Raw genomic sequence first — 23715 nt, forward strand, 5'->3', positions numbered from 1 at the left:
ACGCTGCCTCTCTGGACTATACGCTGCTTCTCTGGACAATACGCTGCCACCACAATGACACTCGACACTTCCTAATGTAAACAAACGCGTTTTATAAACTCATCATCACACTATGTGTCTCTCATGTAGCTCGCAAGAGAATGCGATCTAAATATTTACAATAACAAATATAATAGAATTATATTTTACATATAGGTCATAACAAACTCGTTACGTTACGACGAAGAGGTTAGTCAGACTCGGCTCTATCGCATCACCTCCCTCCGCACCTGGTGGCAGATTCACGAAGCAGTTACGCAAGTACTTACGAACGTGTACATCTTTTTTCGATTTTTGACGGCTTGGTTTACAATTATTAGACAGTTTATGAGCTCTGAATCACCAGGAGGCTGTTTATAACAATAACAACAGTTGATTGGGAAGTTTTCATGCTTGTAAACTGTTTAATAAATGTAAACAAAGCCGCCGAAGATTGAGAAAAGATGTACACGTTCGTAAGTACTTGCTTAACAGCTTCGTGAGTCTGGTCCCTGGTGGCAGGCGGGTGCCAGGGGAGCCAAGGACGCCATGACCAGACCTAAACGACTTGAATTCTAAATCCCCCGGAGGCTATGAAGCGATAACTCTTGTAAAAACTAATTTAATTTACAAGTCTCGCAAAAAAAGTTAAACTCTCTTGTGCAAATGTTTCCAGTTTAACCAGAAATGCTTCAGTAATTAAAGCTGCAGTATAGTTTCTCTATACCGTTGCTTGCTCGGCTAAACTTACAAGCACTCATTTGGTCAACATTCTGCTAAATTACTCCAGACACCCTATCAGGGCACTCGGCTCCTCCGACGTTATTTTTGTCTTCCTTATAAGAAATATCGTGACCTTTCCCGTTGGTTATGCAGCTGGCTCTCGAGCGTTAGCAGCTGGCTCTCGAGCGTTAGCGGCTGGCTCTGGAGCGCTAGCAGCTGGCTCTCGAGCGTTAGCGGCTGGCTCTCGAGCGCTAGCAGCTGGCTCTCGTGCACTAGCAGTTGGCTCTCGAGCACTAGCAGCTGGCTCTTGAGCGCTAGCAGCTGGCTCTCGAGCGCTAGCAGCTGGCTCTCGAGCACTAGCAGCTGGCTCTCGAGCGTTAGCAGCTGGCTCTCGAGCACTAGCAGCTGGCTCTCGAGCGCTAGCAGCTGGATCTCGAGTGTTAGCAGCTGACTCGAGCGCTAGCAGCTGGATCTCGAGCACTAGCAGCTGGCTCTCGAGCGCTAGCAGCTGGATCTCGAGTGTTAGCAGCTGGTTCTCGAGCGCTAGCAGCTGGATCTCGAGCGTTAGCAGCTGGCTCTCGAGCGCTAGCAGCTGACTCTCTAGCGCTAGCAGCTGGCTCTCGAGCACTAGAAGCTGGCTCTCGAGCGCTAGCAGCTGACTCTCGAGCGCTAGCTGCTGGCTCTCGAGCACTAGCAGCTGGCTCTCGAGCACTAGCAGCTGGTTCTTGAGCGTTAGCAGCTGGCTCTCGAGCGTTAGTAGCTGGCTCTCGAGCGCTAGCAGCTGGTTCTCGAGCACTAGCAGCTGGCTCTCGAGCATTAGCAGCTGGTTCTTGAGCGTTAACAGCTGGCTCTCGAGCACTAGCAGCTGGCTCTCGAGCACTAGCAGCTGGCTCTCGAGCGTTAGCAGCTGGCTCTCGAGCGATTGCAGCTGGCTCTCGAGCACTAGCAGCTGGCTCTCGAGCGTTAGCAGCTTGCTCTCGAGCACTAGAAGCTGGCTCTCGAGCGCTAGCAGCTGGCTCTCGAGCACTAGAAGCTGGCTCTCGAGTGCTAGTAGAGGCTTCACAATCTTAAGTGAGAGTCATCAGTCCGTCGTGAACTCCGGGGTGAAGTTAGTTAGTTATCTTGAGATGATTTCGGGGCTTTTTTAGTGTCCCCGCGGCCCGTCCTCGACCAGGCCTGTACCCCCCAGGAAGCAGCCCGTGACAGCTGACTAACACCCAGGTACCTATTTTACTGCTAGGTAACAGGGGCATAGGGTGAAAGAAACTCTGCCCATTGTTTCTCGCCGGCGCCCGGGATCGAACCCGGGACCACAAGTCCAGCGTGCTGTCCGCTCGGCAGACCGGCTCCCATCATGAAAGCTGAGGTTCCTTCACAACGTCTCTAAATGTGAAACGTCTTGCACAATAGCACATTCTACGAAGTGGAAGGTGCCGTGTCGGGAGCACAAGGCATCGATCCTCGGGAAGCACCTCCTTACGCTGATCGTCTGGTGCTTGGCCCTCTTAACAACATGCTCGAGAAAACGTTGCCGACCTCAGTAGGATGAAAGTGTACCAAGGTGACATCTATACTCACGGATAAGTCAACCTTTGTAATCGATGGCAATCATTATTTTATATGTTGACCAGACCACACACTAGAAGGTGAAGGGACGACGACAATTCGATCCGTCCTGGACTTGAGAATGGTCCAGGATGGACCGAAACCTCGTCGTCTCTTCACCTTCTAGTGTGTGGTCTGGTCAACATACTTCAGCTACGTTATTGTGACTCATCGCCGGCATTATTTCATACGGTACCTCATATGTTTTCAAGTCTCGTCAGGCCAATATTAAGCTTTGTCTCAAAAACTGACGTTCGAAGATATTTTTTATGGATTTAAAACTTAAAACAGGTAACTCTTAGTCACAGACAATCTGAGATTAGTTTTGTTTGAATTGGAATATGTATTTCGCACAAGGGCACGAGCCCGGACGAGTTTACCGGCAGTTATACTGTCCAGGACGAACCGAAATGTTAGTCATATTTAATTTGTATTATTAATGTTTACTAGAGTTATCAACTCTTATTTTCTTCAGTAATAATTCAATTAAAGCAAAACAACGCTGGGTTGGGTCGGGTTGACAGGGAGTACAATCACCTACTTCTTGAAAATTATATAAAATTTGAGAGTATGGAGGTTCAACTTTCTAATTTCAACAATTTCAAATATTAACAAAACACGTAGAATCAATTCCATCTTTACGTGTTGCGGTGTGTGACTTTTCTCTCCTTGTACAATACGTGTGTGCTTTTCATGGGCTATCTGTTTCCTAGAGGAACAACTTGAATTATTACGTATTTACTGAAATAAGTGTATTAAACATTAGTGGAATAACTTTTTCCATAGGTGCTCCACGTCTATTTTTGTTTCACTTTTAAAATATTTTTTATCACTTTCCATGCCCAATTGTTATTGTTTAGTAAATTGAAGGGAAATATAGCTTCGGAAAGGCAAACGAAGGATGTGTAGATTTATCAAAGATGTGTCTTACGATGGTATAAGCTTGTGACTGAAGGGAACTCTCATTACAAGTTTGTAATCATGTACTAATCTGATTACATGCTCGCTCTTGTCTAATACAATATCTCGATGCTTGTGTCTTTGTACGACAAACGCCACAAACTTGCAATTTTGTCGTACAATCACTAGAAGCTCCTGACTGTGAACTGCAATCACTACAAGCTTATTATTGGGTAGTAAAGTCACCACAAGCTCCAGATTGTCAAGTACATACACTACAAGTTCTTGACTATAATATATTTAGAAAATACGAATGACACGATGTGTGGGAATACTGTAACATTCCACATGGCAGTGGTGGCAAAGCTGTTTAATTATAGCAATATGGTAATGGCCCTGTATCGAGTGGAAATTGATAGTTATCTTGCAGTCATCGCCAACTGGCAGTCTGCTTCATTAGTTCCTATAATTTAGTTTTCTTGTGTTGCTGGGAAGACTGTGAATAAGAGCTTGTTTGCCTCTGGACACTAAACAAAAAGTCACGTTGCTGTTAACACTATAAACAAATGGTTTTGTTGCAAGAAATCTGATACACAATTCGCTACATTGCTGGAAATTAACACAAAAATGTAGATCTTTGCTAAGAACACAATAAACAAGCTAATACGCGTCTAAGAACACTATAAACAAGTGCTTTCGTTGATGTGAATTCTGTAAACATTTTGTTGTTGTGCTTTGAGCACTACAAGCAAGTGTTTGGACGGGTGGACTGAAGACGTAAGACCCGGCACTTTAAGGGATGAGGATGTTATGTATTCTCTCAGAAGAACGAGAGTGTAGCTGGGAGGGAATGACATGTTTTAAGTTGATAATAAATGAGATCACTTTCATTTATTGAAATAAAATATTTAAACTGAAAGAAAATACGTGACAATAAGAGTGGCCGATAAATCCTGCCAGAAGGACAAAATAGAGCATTTTGTAACAAAAAACACAGTTCTAGCTCTTTAAGAAAAGAAACCCTGTTTTGTTGAAAGGTCTACACTTTCTTGTCATACCTGATTCTCAAGCATATGAGTAAATGTAGGAGTCTTGAGTTAGGATAACAGACTCTGAATATTTATTAAAGGAATTAAATAAATAACTATAAAAAATAGAGGGTTATTCTTTCAACTTTTATACTTATCCTTTTGACCATTCTAAACTAATCTATATCTGTTTCTGGGTAATTCTTTCCCAGGGGATGGGTGGTCAGGTGCCAGTGGTGGCCTCCACCCTCCCTTTGTGTCTTTTATCTTAGTCTGGTGTTGACAACGGCCTTCATCGGCCGAAACGTTCATCTCCCTTCCCATTTCTCTGTGGATTTTCCGCACCCCCATCTCCCCCACACACACATTATATATATATATATATATATATATATATATATATATATATATATATATATATATATATATATATATATATATATATATATATATATATATATATATATATATATATATATATATATATATATATATATATATATATATATATATATATATATATATATATATATATATATATATATATATATATATATATATATATATATATATATATATATATATATATATATATATATATATATGTCGTACCTAGTAGCCAGAACTCACTTCTGAGCCTACTATGCATGGCCCGATTTGCCTAATAAGCCATGTTTTCATGAATTAATTGCTTTTCGACTACCTAACCTACCTAACCTAACCTAACCTAACTTTTTCGGCTACCTAACCTAACCTAACCTATAAAGATAGGTTAGGTTAGGTTAGGTAGGGTTGGTTAGGTTCGGTCATATATCTACGTTAATTTTAACTCCAATAAAAAAAAATTCACCTCTTACATAATGAAATGGGTTGCTTTATCATTTGATAAGAAAAAAATTAGAGAAAATATATTATTTCATGAAAACTTGGCTTATTAGGCAAATCGGGCCTTGCAGTGTAGGCTGAAAAGTGAGTTCTGGCTACTAGGTACGACATATATATATATATATATATATATATATATATATATATATATATATATATATATATATATATATATATATATATATATATATATATATATATATATGTGAACAAGCCTGAATGGTCCCCAGGACTATATGCAACTGAAAACTCACACCCCAGAAGTGACTCGTTTTCAGTTTATATATATATATATATACATATATATATATATATATATATATATATATATATATATATATATATATATAAATATATATATATATATATATATTTATATATATATATATATATATATATATATATATATATATATATATATATATATATATATATATATATATATATATATATATATGTCGTACCTAATAGCCAGAACGCACTTCTCAGCCTACTATTCAAGGCCCGATTTGCCTAATAAGCCAAGTTTTCATGAATTAATGCTTTTTCGTCTACCTAACCTACCTAACCTAACCTAACCTAGCTTTTTTTGGCTACCTAACCTAACCTTACCTATAAATATAGGTTAGGTTAGGTTAGGTAGGGTTGGTTAGGTTCGGTCATATATCTACGTTAATTTTAACTCCAATAAAAAGAAATTGACCTCATACATAGAGAAAAGGGTTGCTTTATCATTTCATAAGAAAAACATTATAGTAAATATATTAATTCAGGAAAACTTGGCTTATTAGGCAAATTGGGCCTTGAATAGTAGGCTGAGAAGTGAGTTCTGGCTACTAGGTACGACATATATATATATATATATTTATATATATATATATATATATATATATATATATATATATATATATATATATATATAAATATATATATATATATATATATATATATATATATATATATATATATATAATCACTCGGCCTATAGAAAATCACTCGGTCTATTCATGGGCAAATGGGGCCTTGCATAGTAGGCCGAGAAGTGCGTTCTGGCCACTAAATACGACATATATATATATATATATATATATATATATATATATATATATATATATATATATATATAAATATTGATGGTAACGCGTTGGTGTTCAGCTGTTTCAAAAGCTTGGGGTATGGCCTCGTCACATATAGAAACAAAAAAGAGAAAATCTGGAACTTCGTCTGTGGTAAGGTAATGGGAAGACACACAAAACACAAGTAAATTTAACAATGAGATTTTAATTACATTAAGAAAGCAAAACATGAATAAAATGGATATACAAATGGTAACATAAAATCAATCAATCAAAATAATAAGAATAATCAATGGCAAAATGTAAAGTTACGTTAAGACAAGTGAGTAATAACAAGTGTATAATAAACAATGCAAAGTATGGGTGCAGGAATATTGGTTTTAAGCTGCCACCTCTCTTAGTACACGTAAGCCAGAGCTTAGTCTACCAACGAGACGTGTTAACTTGTTGAAAGCACTGGATATTCTGAGGTCCGTAGGTCGTGGTGGCCACAGACATCAACTAGTGTGGTGGGTAGGGAGCAGGTGCGACTGACCACCAGGCAATCAGCGATGAGCAGGCGACAGACAGGCAGTTTGGTGGATCGAGTTGGAGCAGGTGTTCCTGGTGCTGAATACGTTTGCTCTCTGGCAAACCTTGGAGTTGTATTTGTTGGATATTTCTTCCATATTAGTTGTATTGGGATGTATAGCGACGAACTTAGGAGGGAAGAGCAGGCTCAATCTCTCTTGAAGGAGATTATCGTCACAATATATATATATATATATATATATATATATATATATATATATATATATATATATGTCGTACCTAGTAGCCAGAATGCACTTCTTGGCCTACTATGCAAGGCCCGATTTGCCTAATAAGCCAAGTTTTCTTTAATTAATATATTTTCTCTATTTTTTCTTATGAAATGATAAAGCTACCTATTTCATTATGTATGAGGTCAATTTTTTTTTATTGGAGTTAAAATTAACGTAGATATATGACTGAACCTAACCAACCCAACCTAACCTAAGCTAACCTATCTTTATAGGTTAGGTTAGGTTAGGTAGCCGAAAAAGTTAGGTTAGGTTTGGTTAGGTAGGTTAAGTAGTCGAAAAACAATTAATTCATAAAAACGTAGCTTATTAGGCAAATTGGGCCTTGCATAGTAGGCTGAGAAATGCGTTCTGACTACTAGGTACGACATATATATATGTATGTATATATATATATATATATATATATCATACATGTTAAGCCTATCCCTTCCGAGGCTTATATATATATATATATATATATATATATATATATATATATATATATATATATATATATATATATATATATATATATATATATATATATATATATATATATATATATATATATATGTCGTACCTAGTAGCCAGAATGCACTTCTCAGCCTACTAAGCAAGGCCCGATTTGCCTAATAAGCCAAGTTTTCCTGAATAAATATATTTTCTCTAATTTTTTTCTTATGAAATGATAAAGCTACCCATTTCATTAAAAATGAGGTCAATTTTTTTTTTATTGGAGTTAAAATTAACGTAGATATATGACCGAACCTAGCCAACCCTACCTAACCTAACCTAACCTATCTTTATAGGATAGGTTTGGTTAGGTAGACGAAAAAGTTAGGTTAGGTTAGGTTAGGTAGGTTAGGTAGTCGAGAGACAATTATTTCATGAAAAATTGGTTTATTAGGCAAATCGGGCCTTGCATTGTAGGCTGAGAAGTGCGTTCTGGCTACTAGGTACGACATATATATATATATATATATATATATATATATAACTTTAGAACACTTTCCCACCAGGAGACGCGAACCCTAGCCAGCACAGAAGCCTTCCAGCAACTGGCATAACAGGTACGCCTTAACCCGTTCCACCACCTGCTCAGACCCAGAGCACTAGAGCAAGTGAGGGGTCATTTGTACGTTTTTTCATCCAGTCCCTGTTAATATGGGAGAACACTGTGTCTATGCTTAAGGCACAACTCTCCTAAACACGAGAGTGAAGTATACAACTTTAGAACACTTTCCCACCAGGAGACTCGAACCCTAGCCAGCACAGAAGCCTTCCAGCAACTGGCATAACAGGTACGCCTTAACCCGCTCCACCACCTGCTCAGACCCAGAGCACTAGAGCAAGTGAGGGGTCATTTGTACGTTTTTTCATCCAGTCCCTGTTAATATGGGAGAACACTGTGTCTATGCTTAAGGCACAACTCTCCTAAACACGAGAGTGAAGTATACAACTTTAGAACACTTTCCCACCAGGAGACTCGAACCCTAGCCAGCACAGAAGCCTTCCAGCAACTGGCATAACAGGTACGCCTTAACCCGCTCCACCACCTGCTCAGACCCAGAGCACTAGAGCAAGTGAGGGGTCATTTGTACGTTTTTTCATCCAGTCCCTGTTAATATGGGAGAACACTGTGTCTATGCTTAAGGCACAACTCTCCTAAACACGAGAGTGAAGTATACAACTTTAGAACACTTTCCCACCAGGAGACTCGAACCCTAGCCAGCACAGAAGCCTTCCAGCAACTGGCATAACAGGTACGCCTTAACCCGCTCCACCACCTGCTCATACCCAGAGCACTAGAGCAAGTGAGGGGTCATTTGTACGTTTTTGACTGGATGAAAAAACGTACAAATGACCCCTCACTTGCTCTAGTGCTCTGGGTCTGAGCAGGTGGTAGAGCGGGTTAAGGCGTACCTGTTATGCCAGTTGCTGGAAGGCTTCTGTGCTGGCTAGGGTTCGAGTCTCCTGGTGGGAAAGTGTTCTAAAGTTGTATACTTCACTCTCGTGTTTAGGAGAGATGTGCCTTAAGCATAGACACAGTGTTCTCCCATATTAACAGGGACTGGATGAAAAAACGTACAAATGACCCCTCACTTGCTCTAGTGCTCTGGGTCTGAGCAGGTGGTGGAGCGGGTTAAGGCGTACCTGTTATGCCAGTTGCTGGAAGGCTTCTGTGCTGGCTAGGGTTCGAGTCTCCTGGTGGGAAAGTGTTCTAAAGTTGTATACTTCACTCTCGTGTTTAGGAGAGTTGTGCCTTAAGCATAGACACAGTGTTCTCCCATATTAACAGGGACTGGATGAAAAAACGTACAAATGACCCCTCACTTGCTCTAGTGCTCTGGGTCTGAGCAGGTGGTGGAGCGGGTTAAGGCGTACCTGTTATGCCAGTTGCTGGAAGGCTTCTGTGCTGGCTAGGGTTCGAGTCTCCTGGTGGGAAAGTGTTCTAAAGTTGTATACTTCACTCTCGTGTTTAGGAGAGTTGTGCCTTAAGCATAGACACAGTGTTCTCCCATATTAACAGGGACTGGATGAAAAAACGTACAAATGACCCCTCACTTGCTCTAGTGCTCTGGGTCTGAGCAGGTGGTGGAGCGGGTTAAGGCGTACCTGTTATGCCAGTTGCTGGAAGGCTTCTGTGCTGGCTAGGGTTCGAGTCTCCTGGTGGGAAAGTGTTCTAAAGTTGTATACTTCACTCTCGTGTTTAGGAGAGTTGTGCCTTAAGCATAGACACAGTGTTCTCCCATATTAACAGGGACTGGATGAAAAAACGTACAAATGACCCCTCACTTGCTCTAGTGCTCTGGGTCTGAGCAGGTGGTGGAGCGGGTTAAGGCGTACCTGTTATGCCAGTTGCTGGAAGGCTTCTGTGCTGGCTAGGGTTCGAGTCTCCTGGTGGGAAAGTGTTCTAAAGTTGTATACTTCACTCTCGTGTTTAGGAGAGTTGTGCCTTAAGCATAGACACAGTGTTCTCCCATATTAACAGGGACTGGATGAAAAAACGTACAAATGACCCCTCACTTGCTCTAGTGCTCTGGGTCTGAGCAGGTGGTGGAGCGGGTTAAGGCGTACCTGTTATGCCAGTTGCTGGAAGGCTTCTGTGCTGGCTAGGGTTCGAGTCTCCTGGTGGGAAAGTGTTCTAAAGTTGTATACTTCACTCTCGTGTTTAGGAGAGTTTTGCCATATATATATATATATATATATATATATATATATATATATATATATATATATATATATATATATATATATATATATATATATATATATATATATATATATATATGTCGTACCTAGTAGCCAGAACGCACTTCTCAGCCTACTATGCAAGGCCCGATTTGCCTAATAAGCCAAGTTTTCCTGAATTAATATATTTTCTCTAATTTTTTTCTTATGAAATGATAAAGCTACCTATTTCATTATGTATGAGGTCAATTGTTTTTTATTAGAGTTAAAATTAACGTAGATATATGACCGAACCTAACCTACCCCACCTAACCTAACCTAACCTATCTCTATAGGTTAGGTTAGGTTAGGTAGCCAAAAAAGTTAGGTTAGGTTAGGTTAGGTAGGTTAGGTAGTCGAAAAACCATTAATTCAAGAAAACTTGGCTTATTAGGCAAATCGGGCCTTGCATAATAGGCCGAGAAGTGCGTTCTGGCTACTAGGTACGACATATATATATATATATATATATATATATATATATATATATATATATATATATATATATATATATATATATATGTCGTACCTAGTAGCCAGAACTTACTTCTCAGCCTACTATTCAAGGCCCGATTTGCCTAATAAGCCAAGTTTTTCTGAATTAATATATTTACTATAATTTTTTTCTTATGAAATGATAAAGCAACCCTTTTCTCTATGTATAAGGTCAATTTTTTTTTATTGGAGTTAAAATTAACGTAGATATATGACCGAACCTAACCAACCCTACCTAACCTAACCTAACCTATATTTATAGGTAAGGTTAGGTTAGGTAGCCAAAAAAAGCTAGGTTAGGTTAGGTTAGGTAGGTTAGGTAGACGAAAAAACAGTAATTCATGAAAACTTGGCTTATTAGGCAAATCGGGCCTTGAATAGTAGGCTGAGAAGCGCGTTCTGGCTATTAGGTACGACATATATATATATATATATATATATATATATATATATATATATATATATATATATATATATATATATATATATATATATATATATGTCGTACCTAGTAGCCAGAACTCACTTCTCAGCCTACTATTCAAGGCCCGATTTGCCTAATAAGCCAAGTTTTCCTGAATTAATATATTTACTATAATTTTTTTCTTATGAAATGATAAAGCAACCCTTTTCTCTATGTATGAGGTCAATTTTTTTTTATTGGAGTTAAAATTAACGTAGATATATGACCGAACCTAACCACCCCTACCTAACCTAACCTAACCTATATTTATAGGTAAGGTTAGGTTAGGTAGCCAAAAAAAGCTAGGTTAGGTTAGGTTAGGTAGGTTAGGTAGACGAAAAAACATTAATTCATGAAAACTTGGCTTATTAGGCAAATCGGGCCTTGAATAGTAGGCTGAGAAGTGCGTTCTGGCTATTAGGTAGGACATATATATATATATATATATATATATATATATATATATATATATATATATATATATATATATATAAAATTATATAAAATATATATATATATATATATATAAAATATATAAAATATATATTTTATATATATATATATAAAATATATAAAATTTGGAATCCTTGGGGGATTCCAAATCCTAGCTGGATTGGTTTCAGCAATTCAGCCGCTTGCTGGCTGACAACCCTCGTAGCAGCCTTGGCAATCAGGCGTATATATATATATATATATATATATATATATATATATATATATATATATATATATATATATATATATATATATATATATATATATATATATATGTCGTACCTAGTAGCCAGAACTCACTTTTTGGCCTACTATTCAAGGCCCGATTTGCCTAATAAGCCAAGTCTTCCTGAATTAATATATTTTTTCAAATTTTTTTCTTATGAAATGATAAAGCTACCCATTTCATTATGTATGAGGTCAATTTTTTTTTATTGGAGTTAAAATTAACGTAGATATATGACCGAACCTAACCAACCCTACCTAACCTAACCTAACCTATCTTTATAGGTTAGGTTTGGTTAGGTAGCCGAAAAAGTTAGGTTTGGTTAGGTTAGATAGGTTAGGTAGTCAAAAAACAATTAATTCATGAAAACTTGGCTTATTAGGCAAATCGGGCCTTGAATAGTAGGCCAAAAAGTGAGTTCTGGCTACTAGGTACGACATATATATATATATATATATATATATATATATATATATATATATATATATATATATATATATATATATATATATATATATATATATATATATATATATATATATATATATATATATATATATATATATATATATATATATATATATGTGTCGTACCTAGTAGCCAGAACGCACTTCTATGCCTACTATGCAAGGCCTGATTTGCCTAATAAGCCAAGTTTTCATGAATTAATTGTTTTTTGACTACCTAACCTACCTAACCTAACCTAACCTAACTTTTTCGGCTACCTAACCTAACCTAACCTATAAAGATAGGTTAGGTTAGGTTAGGTTGGGTTGGTTAGGTTCGGTCATATCTCTACGTTAATTTTAACTCCAATAAAAAAAAATTGACCTCATACGTAATGAAATGGGTAGCTTTATCATTTCATAAGAAAAAAATTTGAGAAAATATATTAATTCAGGAAAATTTGGCTTATTAGGCAAATCGGGCCTTGAATAGTAGGCTGAGAAGTGCGTTCTGGCTACTAGGTACGACATATATATATATATATATATATATATATATATATATATATATATATATATATATATATATATATATATATATATATATGTCGTACCTAGTAGCCAGAACTCACTTCTCAGCCTACTATGCAAGGCCCGATTTGCCTAATAAGCCAAGTTTTCATGAATTAATTGTTTTTCGACTACCGAACCTACCTAACCTAACCTAACCTAACTTTTTCGGCTACATAACCCAACCTAACCTATAGAGATAGGTTAGGTTAGGTTAGGTAGGGTTGGTTAGGTTCGGTCATATATCTACGTTAATTTTAACTCCAATGAAAAAAAATTGACCTCATACATAATGAAATGGGTAGCTTTATCATTTCATAAGAAAAAATTTAGAGAAAATATATTAATTCAGGAAAACTTGGCTTATTAGGCAAATCGGGCCATGCATAGTAGGCTGAGAAGTGAGTTCTGGCTACTAGGTACGACATATATATATATATATATATATATATATATATATATATATATATATATATATATATATATGTCGTACCTAATAGCCAGAACGCACTTCTCAGCCTACTATTCAAGGCCCGATTTGCCTAATAAGCCAAGTTTTCATGAATTAATGTTTTTTCGTCTACCTAACCTACCTAACCTAACCTAACCTAGCTTTTTTTGGCTACCTAACCTAACCTTACCTATAAATATAGGTTAGGTTAGGTTAGCTAGGGTTGGTTAGGTTCGGTCATATATCTACGTTAATTTTAACTCTAATAAAAAAAAATTGACCTCATACATAGAGAAAAGGGTTGCTTTATCATTTCATAAGAAAAAAATTATAGTAAATATATTAATTCAGGAAAACTTGGCTTATTAGGCAAATCGGGCCTTGAATAGTAGGCTGAAAAGTGAGTTCTGGCTACTAGGTACGACATATATATATATATATATATATATATATATATATGTCGTACCTAGTAGCCAGAACGAACTTCTCAGCCTACTATGCAAGGCCCAATTTGCCTAATAAGCCAAGTTTTCATGAATTAATTGTTTTTCGACTACCTAACCTACCTAACCTAACCTAACCTAACTTTTTCGGCTACCTAACCTAACCTAACCTATAAAGATAGGTTAGGTTAGGTTAGGTAGGGTTGGTTAGGTTCGGTCATATATCTACGTTAATTTTAACTTCAATAAAATAAAATTTACCTCATACATAATAAAATGGGTAGCTTTATCATTTCATAAGAAAAAAATTAGAGAAAATATATTAATTCATAAAAACTTGGCTTATTAGGCAAATCGGGCCTTGCATAGTAGGCTGAGAAGTGCGTTCTGGCTACTAGGTACGACATATATATATATATATATATATATATATATATATATATATATATATATATATATATATATATATATATATATATATATATACGCCTGATTGCCAAGGCTGCTACGAGGGTTGTCAGCCAGCAAGCGGCTGAATTGCTGAAACCAATCCAGCTAGGATTTGGAATCCCCCAAGGCTGTGAAGCGGCTGCCCATGCAGCACGAGCATACATCACCAACATTTCTGATGAAAAGGCCCTGCTCAAACTGGACTTTAAGAATGCCTTCAACATGGTCAGAAGAGATGCAGTACTTTGTGCCGTACATCGCCATTTCCGGCCCCTCTACCCGTTCATACTATCGTGCTACAGTGGCGAGTCAAAACTGCTCTTTGGTGAACATGAAATCAGATCATGTGAAGGTGTTCAGCAAGGTGATCCTCTTGCTCCCCTTCTTTTCTGCTTAGTCTTAAAAGAAATCACCGAAAGCTTGTCCAGCGAGTTCAACAACTGGTTTTTGGATGATGGCACTATAGCTGGCACCGTAGACCATCTCTTGGCAGATATCAGGAAAATAAGGGAGCAAGAAATAAGCCTGGGTCTCGTCCTGAACCCTTCCAAGTGTGAAGTAGTCTCTTCCAACCCAGACATCGTAGCTAGAATAAAGTCTGCCTTGCCTGGAGCCCATGTCATTAGGGCCGAGAACAGCACCCTCCTTGGAGCTCCCCTTGGGTCTAACGCCATTGAGGAGATCCTCGACAAGAAAATCGCAGACCTTAGGAGGATGGAAGACAGAATAGGTGACATCGATGCCCACGATGCTTTTTATCTCCTCACCAAATGCCTATCCCTTCCGAGGCTAACCTACTTTCTGAGGTGCGCCCCATCTTACGACAACCCAAAGCTTGACGAGTATGACCTCCTACTGAAGACCATGCTGGAAAAAGGTGTTAACCTCTCCCTCAACGAATGCCAGTGGAAACAAGCCACTCTTCCTGTCAGGCTCGGTGGCTTGGGTGTCCGCACCGCCACCCAAATTGCTGTCCCAGCCTTCCTGTCTTCCTCCTCAGCATCAGATGACCTGGTTAAGGAAATTCTACCTGACACCCTGAGTGATGTAGCGGGGATACAGGACCCCCACTACACGGAATGCGACATGAAATGGGGTGCCATGACAGACCCAGCACTCAGACCAGCCATGCCGAAAGCCAAGAAACAATCCAGTTGGGACAGCCCCATTGTAGACAAAGAAGCCACAGCTTTGCTGGAGGCAGCAACAACCCCCAGTGATCGTGCACGCCTCACAGCTGTGCAGGCTCCCCATGCAGGGGACTTCCGTCTGGCAGTCCCTATGTCTGCGACAGGCACACGTCTTGATCCGCAGGAGCTCCGTATTGAAGTCGCTCTCCGCCTTGCTGCCCCTATCCACACTGTTCACAGGTGTATTTGCGGCGAGGCAGATGCTGACGGATATGGATTGCATGGCCTGCACTGTGGAAAATCGGGTGGTTGGCACACTAGACACGACGAAGTCAACGACATCATTAAAAGAAGCCTTGCCTCCGCTCAGTGTCCAGCGGAGAGAGAGCCCCGCAACCTACTGAACCGTGACTCTGTTAGCTTTGCCGGCCGACCAGACGGAATCACACTGCGTCCGTGGAAGGGTGGCAGGCAGTTAGCATGGGACTATACTTGCGTATCCACCCTGGCAACGACATACATCACCCCCTCTGCCGGCACAGCAGGAGCCGCAGCGACACACAGAGAAAAACAAAAGTCAGTCAAGTACAGGCAATTAGATCAAAGGTACAACTTGGTTCCAATAGGGTCTGAGACCCTAGGCCCATGGGGTGAGAGTGCAAGAGGGTTTCTTAAGGATCTTGGTTCCAAGCTCATTGACACCACAAGAGACCCTAGAGCAGCAAGTTTTCTCTTTCAGCGCCTCAGTGTCGCGATCCAGAGGGGAAATGCCCGCTGCATCCTCGGTTCCTGCCCGGCGTCGGAGGTGTTTGAGGAAATCTACAGCCTCTAGGAAGCGAACTTTTTCTTGTGTCCTCTTAATGTTCATTTTTTGTATAAAATCAGATATGTAACTGTATAACCCTGCATAATAAAGTGTACATCATAATAAAAAAAAAGGGGGGTGGTAGGAGAAGTGAACACTTTCGTATTCAGAGTTAAATGGCAAGTTTTTCCCAGAGGGCTCTGTGTTCCCTTCTCTGAGGTTGTGGGTCCCTATAATTGCACCAGTGGTGGTACCCCCCCTATATATATATATATATATATATATATATATATATATATATATATATATATATATATATATATATATATATATATATATATATATATATATATATATATATATATATATATATATATATATATATATATATATATATATATATATATTATTTTATAATATATATATATTATATAAAATATATATATATTATATATATATATAAAATAATAAATACAGAATATGCGGTCATATTCAATGAAACATGTTTGAAAGAAAACCTGCTGCCAGTATACACCAATATATATATATATATATATATATATATATATATATATATATATATATATATATATATATATATATATATATATATATATATGAATGAAAACTCACACCCCAGAAGTGACTCGAACCCATACTCCCAGAAGCAACGCAACTGGTAACTACAGGGCGCCTTAATCCGCTTGACCATCACGGCCGTCAAAAGGAAGTGATAGCCGAGGCTATTTGAGCCACTTCCCCGACGGCAACTCGGATGGTAATCTTGGGCATAGCATTTCACCAAATCACCTCATTCTTTGGGGCACACGTGAGGAACACAAATGCGAACAAGCCTATGGTCAAGCGGATTAAGGCGCCCTGTAGTTACCAGTTGCGTTGCTTCTGGGAGTATGGGTTCGAGTCACTTCTGGGGTGTGAGTTTTCATTCGCATATAGTCCTGGGGACTATTCAGGCTTGTTCGCATTTGTGTTCCTCACGTGTGCCCCAAAGAATGAGGTGATTTGGTGAAATGCTATGCCCAAGATTACCATCCGAGTTGCCGTCGGGGAAGTGGCTCAAATAGCCTCGGCTATCACTTCCTTTTGACGGCCGTGATGGTCAAGCGGATTAAGGCGCCCTGTAGTTACCAGTTGCGTTGCTTCTGGGAGTATGGGTTCGAGTCACTTCTGGGGTGTGAGTTTTCATTCGCATATAGTCCTGGGGACCATTCAGGCTTGTTCGCATATATATATATATATATATATATATATATATTAGTATATTTTGGTAGCAGTCTTTCCTGTAGACATATACTATTAAATATGACCGAAAAAGTAAGATTAATAATTCTAACACGAATTTTTTCAATCTTTCGTACATTACGCTTCACTGTTGGAGGTAAATCAAAAATTAATTCTCCAAAATTCATTTTTTATTTCTAGTCTGACGCGACACGGGCGCGTTTCGTAAAACTTATTACATTTTCAAAGACTTTAGTTCACAAATACACAACTGAATAGAACTTACGTATCTCCGATTTTATATCTACATTTGAGTGAGGTGGGAGAGGTGATGTGGCATTAACACAAGACAGAACAAGAGGGGATATTAATAGGGTATTAAAAGTATCAACACAAGACAGAACACAAACAATGGGTATTGAATAGAAGTGTTTGTAGAAAGCCTATTGGTCCATATTTCTTGATGCTTCTATATTGGAGCGGAGTCTTGAGGTGGGTAGAATATAGTTGTGCAATAATTGGCTGTTGATTGCTGGTGTTGACTTCTTGATGTGTAGTGCCTCGCAAACGTCAAGCCGCCTGCTATCGCTGTATCTATCGATGATTTCTGTGTTGTTTACTAGGATTTCTCTGGCGATGGTTTGGTTGTGGGAAGAGATTATATGTTCCTTAATGGAGCCCTGTTGCTTATGCATCGTTAAACGCCTAGAAAGAGATGTTGTTGTCTTGCCTATATACTGGGTTTTTTGGGTAAGCTCCAGAAAGGGTCCTGAAAGATATTGTTAATAGAAACGTTATCCCTACAGACAAAAATCAGAGGATACAACTGACGATTTACTATAAAACCAGAAAAACGGCCAGCCTACTCATGAGAAACTCTCCAGACACAAAACAGAACGCTTTAAAAGAGACTAATGTCGTCTATGCCTTCAAATGCCCACTTGGGGACTGTAAGCTCCAAAAAACCCAGTATATAGGCAAGACAACAACATCTCTTTCTAGGCGTTTAACGATGCATAAGCAACAGGGCTCCATTAAGGAACATATAATCTCTTCCCATAACCAAACCATCGCCAGAGAAATCCTAGTAAACAACACAAAAATCATCGATAGATACAGCGATAGCAGGCGGCTTGACGTTTGCGAGGCACTACACATCAAGAAGTCAACACCAGCAATCAACAGCCAATTATTGCACAACTATATTCTACCCACCTCAAGACTTCGCTCCAATATAGAAGCATCAAGAAATATGGACCAATAGGCTTTCTACAAACACTTCTATTCAATACCCATTGTTTCTGTTCTGTCTTGTGTTGATACTTTTAATACCCTATTAATATCCCCTCCTGTTCTGTCTTGTGTTAATGCCACATCACCCTTCCCACCTCACTCAAATGTAGATATAAAATCAGAGATACGTTCTAATCAGTTGTGTATTTGTGAAGTCTTTGAAAATGTAATAAGTTTTACGAAACGCGCCCGTGTCGCGTCAGACTAGAAATAAAAATGAATTTTGGAGAAGTGATTTTTTATTTACCTCCAACAGTGAAGCGTAATGTACGAAAGATTGAGAAAATTCGTGTTAGAATTATTAATCTTACTTTTTCGGTCATATTTAATAATATATGTCTACAGGAAAGACTGCTACCAAAATATACTAATATATATATATATATATATATATATGTATATGTATATATATGTATATATATATATATGTATATGTATATATATGTATATATATATATATATATATATATATATATATATATATATATATATATATATATATATATATATATATATATATATTGTCACGTGGGGGTGGGCGGTCCGGGGCTCTGCTAACACTTAACTGCTAGGGGCTCAAAAAGCCCAAATACTCAGCCCCTCCGACTCCCGGGATTCATCGGAGTCTCCTTGGTCACACAAGATAAGACCAACGATGCCCACCTCCGCAGGTCTTTGCTTCCACCACAAAGGGGGTGCCACTGATTCACCCTGGAAGCCCTTCAGTCAAACACAGGGAAACTGCTGTTAACAGTTCCGGCCTAGACCCGTGGGGAAGTGAAGGAAGACTCAGGCTTACCTTATAACCATAACCTCCCTGAGCCTTGCCTGCCAGACAAAAAAAGGTTGCAGGAACTCCTTTCCCGCCTGTCTTCTCTATCTTCCTCTTAGCAAGGTCGCCAGCTGGGTTATTATATCTGCACCCCAGCAATGCAGTTCAGTGGGTTGTATCATATATTGTTTGTAGCCAGAAATGTATGCTCATAGAGAATTATCATAAATGGAGGCACACTCAAACACAGTAATAAAATGTGTGGATTTACTGATGCAAATTACATGAACGCACACACACAATCACAAGTAATACATGAATATGGAATATGGATAATGAGCCTGGGGATCGTCAGCCTCTTCTTCCACGACCATCCAACACTCCTTCTACTGGGCAGGAAGACAGGAGTCTCACACTCTCACAGGAGGGCCTCTTCACCACGTCGGCACCTCTTCTTCACTGTCCTGCCATCCATACACACTGTCCTCTCTGACAGTCCTGGACACAAGCTGCCTTGCAGCCTACTCTACTATTAAAGTAATAAAGTCTTGCTGCCACATACACAAGTAAATATTGTGGCCTAACTAGCCTACTCTTACAAGGGGTAATGGGAGGGAAAATGATCTACCTTACACTCCTGGCTCACGACGCCTGTCCCTCGATGGTGTGAGGTTCCCACGCTTCCTTGGGTCGATCCTCGACGATCCAGGGCGTTCCACAGGTCCTCAGGTGTCGTGAAGCCTTCGCGTCGTCGCCGTTCCAATCCCTGAGATTCAGCTGCCCCAATCCTGGTTCATCGATGGGCGCTGAGCTAATCACTATTTTTCCCCACACTCGCCTCTCCCACAGGGCGTCGCTCCTTGTCCTAGGCACGGTGTCGTCCTTCCAAGATTCTCAGTGGATGTGACCCCAGTCACAGCTAGCTTGCTCGCCCACCTTCCAGACCTCAACGTCCAGCCAGCGGCGCCGCCCAGCGTCGTCGCCGACTATTTTCCAAGTTTGGGCACTTCTCTGCTCACTGAACTTGGTTCCTCTTTTGCTTCCCAGAAGCGCAGGGTCTCCAATAACTGTGATGACTGCGACAGCCAGCTCAATCCACTGAACAAGGCTTGCAGAGCCTCCAATCCCTTTGAGAGCAGACCGAGGCGCGTCCTGTCGCTTCCACGGTCAGTACAACTCTCACGTTGGCGCCGCCCGGGGCACTCGGTGACGTCATGGCGGGCCCTGATTTGTCGCCCGCGACCTACGTCGGCCAATCCGCGATCGGCTTGTCTCCCTTCCAAAAGGTCATATCTGCCGTAGGGGATACTGTTTCATTTTATAACAGGGCGCCAATTTTCCTTTATTTACAACTTATAATATAACCTCCTTCCATTAAATGGCAGCTGGTCTGGTCGCCACATATATCATTAGACTCCCTGAACCTCAGAGAATCAGTAGGGAGAGCTGATATGACTCTTTAAGCCGGCAAACGAAAGAAATAGGAGAGGGCACCGTAACATACCCCTCCCCTTAAAATAAGAGTCATATCGGAAGAGCAGCACTCAAGAGGGCAACCTATACTCTTGCTCCCTCCGTTCCTGAAGTGTCACTCCTCCAGTTGGTGACGTGGCTCATACCACTTTGCCAGTCACTTGCCTCATTGTATCTCCACCTCGCATAGTACCGGGTGTGATGGGTGTTCCCTGAACATCTACAAGAAATCCCCTCTCCGTGGCTACGAGTGTACTCCCACGGCTCGTTACCACTGTAAGATTCAGTGCATGCGGCGCCTCCACCGCGTCGTGCACTCCGAGATAGTCTTGCATTTCCACTGCGTCCTACAGGTACTCCATGTTTCCTCTCATGATCTCCTCTTCGCCAATCTTCTCTCTTCTCGGTTCCTCTTCTCCCGTAGGTGCGTTGTCTCCTCACAGTGGCACTTGTAACCTGTACTCCATCCAGCAGCTTCCTCTCTTCCACACTAGGCTTTTGCGATGGCCCAATGCCCCTCTGGTTAGGCTGGCGCCTACCCTGGGTGTACCTATTCCCTGCTTTCTTCGTATTGCCTTTCCTATACCACTCGCTCCTTCGTTCCCGACGAACATCTTCACTCCTCCATGAGATTCTCTTCCCTGCAGACGTCTTCTTCGGTTCGTGGTTGGGCTCATCCACCTCCCTGTGGCTCACCTCACCACGGTGGTTCATCTTGCACCTACCACTATTCATCTGGCCGGCATAGGGTGCACTGCGTCGTGGTTCCTCCACTCTGCCCCTCACTGCCGTTCGCTCATCCACTGAGCTTACTTTATTCACGTTTCTGTATGGAGGGAGTGCGGTCTGCAGCCTCCTCACCGCCCCAGGCGTTTGTACAGCTGCTCCTCGCCACTCCTCCACACGCATCATCAGGCTTAGTCGGAGGTCCCCGTCGGGGTTTTCCACAACCTCCGACGACCTCTCTGCACTCTCGCCCTCGTTGTCGTCGTCTCTGGCGACGTTTTCCCTGTCGAAGTCGGCTTCCTCACTATTATTTGGAGCGACTGATACCTCACCTGGCAGGGTTGTACCGCTGCTTGAAACATAGGCACTCCTGGCCCAATCGGGTTGTATCCTGCCTCCTCCGAGGTCATTACCCAGCACCATCTGTACGTGCTCTAGGGGTAATTTAGGAGCTACAGCTACTATAGCTTTCTCGACTCCGCAGTCGGCAATCAGCTGTACTTCGTGAAGTGGCAACCTGTATTCCTCCCCCACACTGCGTATCCTCACCACTCCCACAGGTGAATCATTAAATTCCTTGGGGAGAATACTCCTGGTCACCATACTTATGTCAGCACCCGTATCTCGAAGCACGGCAACCTCCACTGGGTCTGACTTTCCAAACTTCACGTTGGCCCCGAAAACGAAGGGATGTTCACCCAACTTCATTTCCCAACCATTCACGTTGGGTCCACTATAATATGGAGTGTGAACAAACACTCTCTCCTCTTCCAACATTAGTCCTACATTCCTTTGGTGCTCCTCACACTCGCGGGCATAATGTCCTCTCACACCACAGTTGTAGCATCGGCTGCCTCCCCTGGGCGGCCACTCGCCAGTCCCTCTGGCGGTACCACTTGCAGACGTCCCCTGGGTCCTCCTTGGACTCCCTGTCGTCGTGTCCGGGACTGCAGCACTTGCTCCTGAGCTAGGTCCACTGTCCACAGCTTGGGGCTTCCTCCCCGCGTCTCTTGAGCTCTTGAACCACGTTACTTCATCGGGCACACTACTCTTGGGAGAGTCCCCACCCGTCCTCGCTCCTCCTGAACTCCTAAGGTTCGCTCCCGACCTGGGGTAAGGCGAGTGTCTGGGCGGCCCCTCCCTCCTGAGATGTAGTGCCTCCTCAAGCATGTCGGCTCGATCCGCTGCAGCCTTCAGGTCCTTAATACCTGCTTCTCTCACCCTTACTCGCAACTCAGGATGGAGCACTGACATAAACTTCTCCATCACTATCAGTCGTTTGATATCATCCACCGACTCCGCTTCCTCCGCCTTCAACCATCGTAGGAATTTCCGTTCCATATCCCTGGCGGTCTCGGCGTAAGTCTTTCCCGACGCTCTTGTACACTCTCTGAACCGCTTCCGGTACATCTCCGGAGTCAGCCGGAATGAATGGAGAACCGCATTCTTAATCGCGTCATAACTAGTACACTCCTCTAGGTCCAGCATGTTATAGGCTTCCCGGGCCTCACCAGTCAACCTGCCCTGGACCAGAGCAGCCCAATCATCTTCCGGCCACTCCTTCAGAGTTGCTATCCGTTCAAAGTGTTCAAAGAACGCCTCAGCTTCTTGTGGTTCGAACGTAGGTAAGTCACGTTCCCTTACCTTGAGGTCATCCCGCCGTGCAGGTAGTGAGGGCAGACCACGTTCAACGCGACGCAATTCGACTTCTTTCTTTGCCTTTATCTCCTCCAGTCGCAGTTGTCTCTCTCCTTCTTCTCGCTGCAGCCGAGCTTCTCGCTCCTCTCGCTGCATTTGCGCTTCTCTCTCCTCTCGTCGCAGCTGGGCTTCCAGTTGCATCTTCATTATTTCCAGTTGCAGGCTCCTCTTACTACAGCTGGACCTTCCACTGCTCCCATGTTCACTGTGAATTCTCTCCACACTGGTAGGCGCTTGGGGAGGCCCTAGTCGGGACGGTTCACCTTGC

At 41.0% G+C, this 23715-nt stretch overlaps 2 protein-coding genes across 2 annotated transcripts in view; one reads left to right on the forward strand and one right to left on the reverse strand.

Moving 5' to 3' along the window:
• Positions 1-886: 886 nt before the first annotated feature.
• On the reverse strand, positions 887-2518 carry LOC138354780 (flagellar attachment zone protein 1-like). The gene is made up of 2 exons (XM_069309270.1): positions 2495-2518; positions 887-1807 (listed from the first exon to the last, which is right to left on the reverse strand). Exons 1-2 carry the CDS (start codon positions 2516-2518, stop codon positions 887-889), a joined length of 945 nt encoding a protein of 314 aa, XP_069165371.1.
• Positions 2519-3567: 1049 nt separating this feature from the next.
• The window catches only part of LOC123769106 (neural cell adhesion molecule 2), a 255815-nt gene continuing 235667 nt past the window's right edge, over positions 3568-23715 (forward strand). Inside the window, exon 1 of the mRNA XM_069309271.1 lies at positions 3568-3633. Within this exon, the coding sequence (XP_069165372.1) occupies positions 3568-3633 (66 nt within the window). The remainder of the gene's footprint in view (positions 3634-23715) is intronic.

The sequence above is a fragment of the Procambarus clarkii genome, chromosome 64 (genome assembly GCF_040958095.1).
Source record: "Procambarus clarkii isolate CNS0578487 chromosome 64, FALCON_Pclarkii_2.0, whole genome shotgun sequence".
Lineage (NCBI taxonomy): Eukaryota > Metazoa > Arthropoda > Malacostraca > Decapoda > Cambaridae > Procambarus > Procambarus clarkii.

Bases quoted from the DNA above. Each gene is read 5' to 3' on its own strand.
- LOC138354780 (XM_069309270.1), bottom strand. From the start codon at position 2,518: ATGAGTCACAATAACGTAGCTGAA. The intron at 1,808-2,494 runs GTATGTTGACCA...CTCTCACTTAAG, and splicing joins GTCACAATAACGTAGCTGAA to ATTGTGAAGCCTCTACTAGC.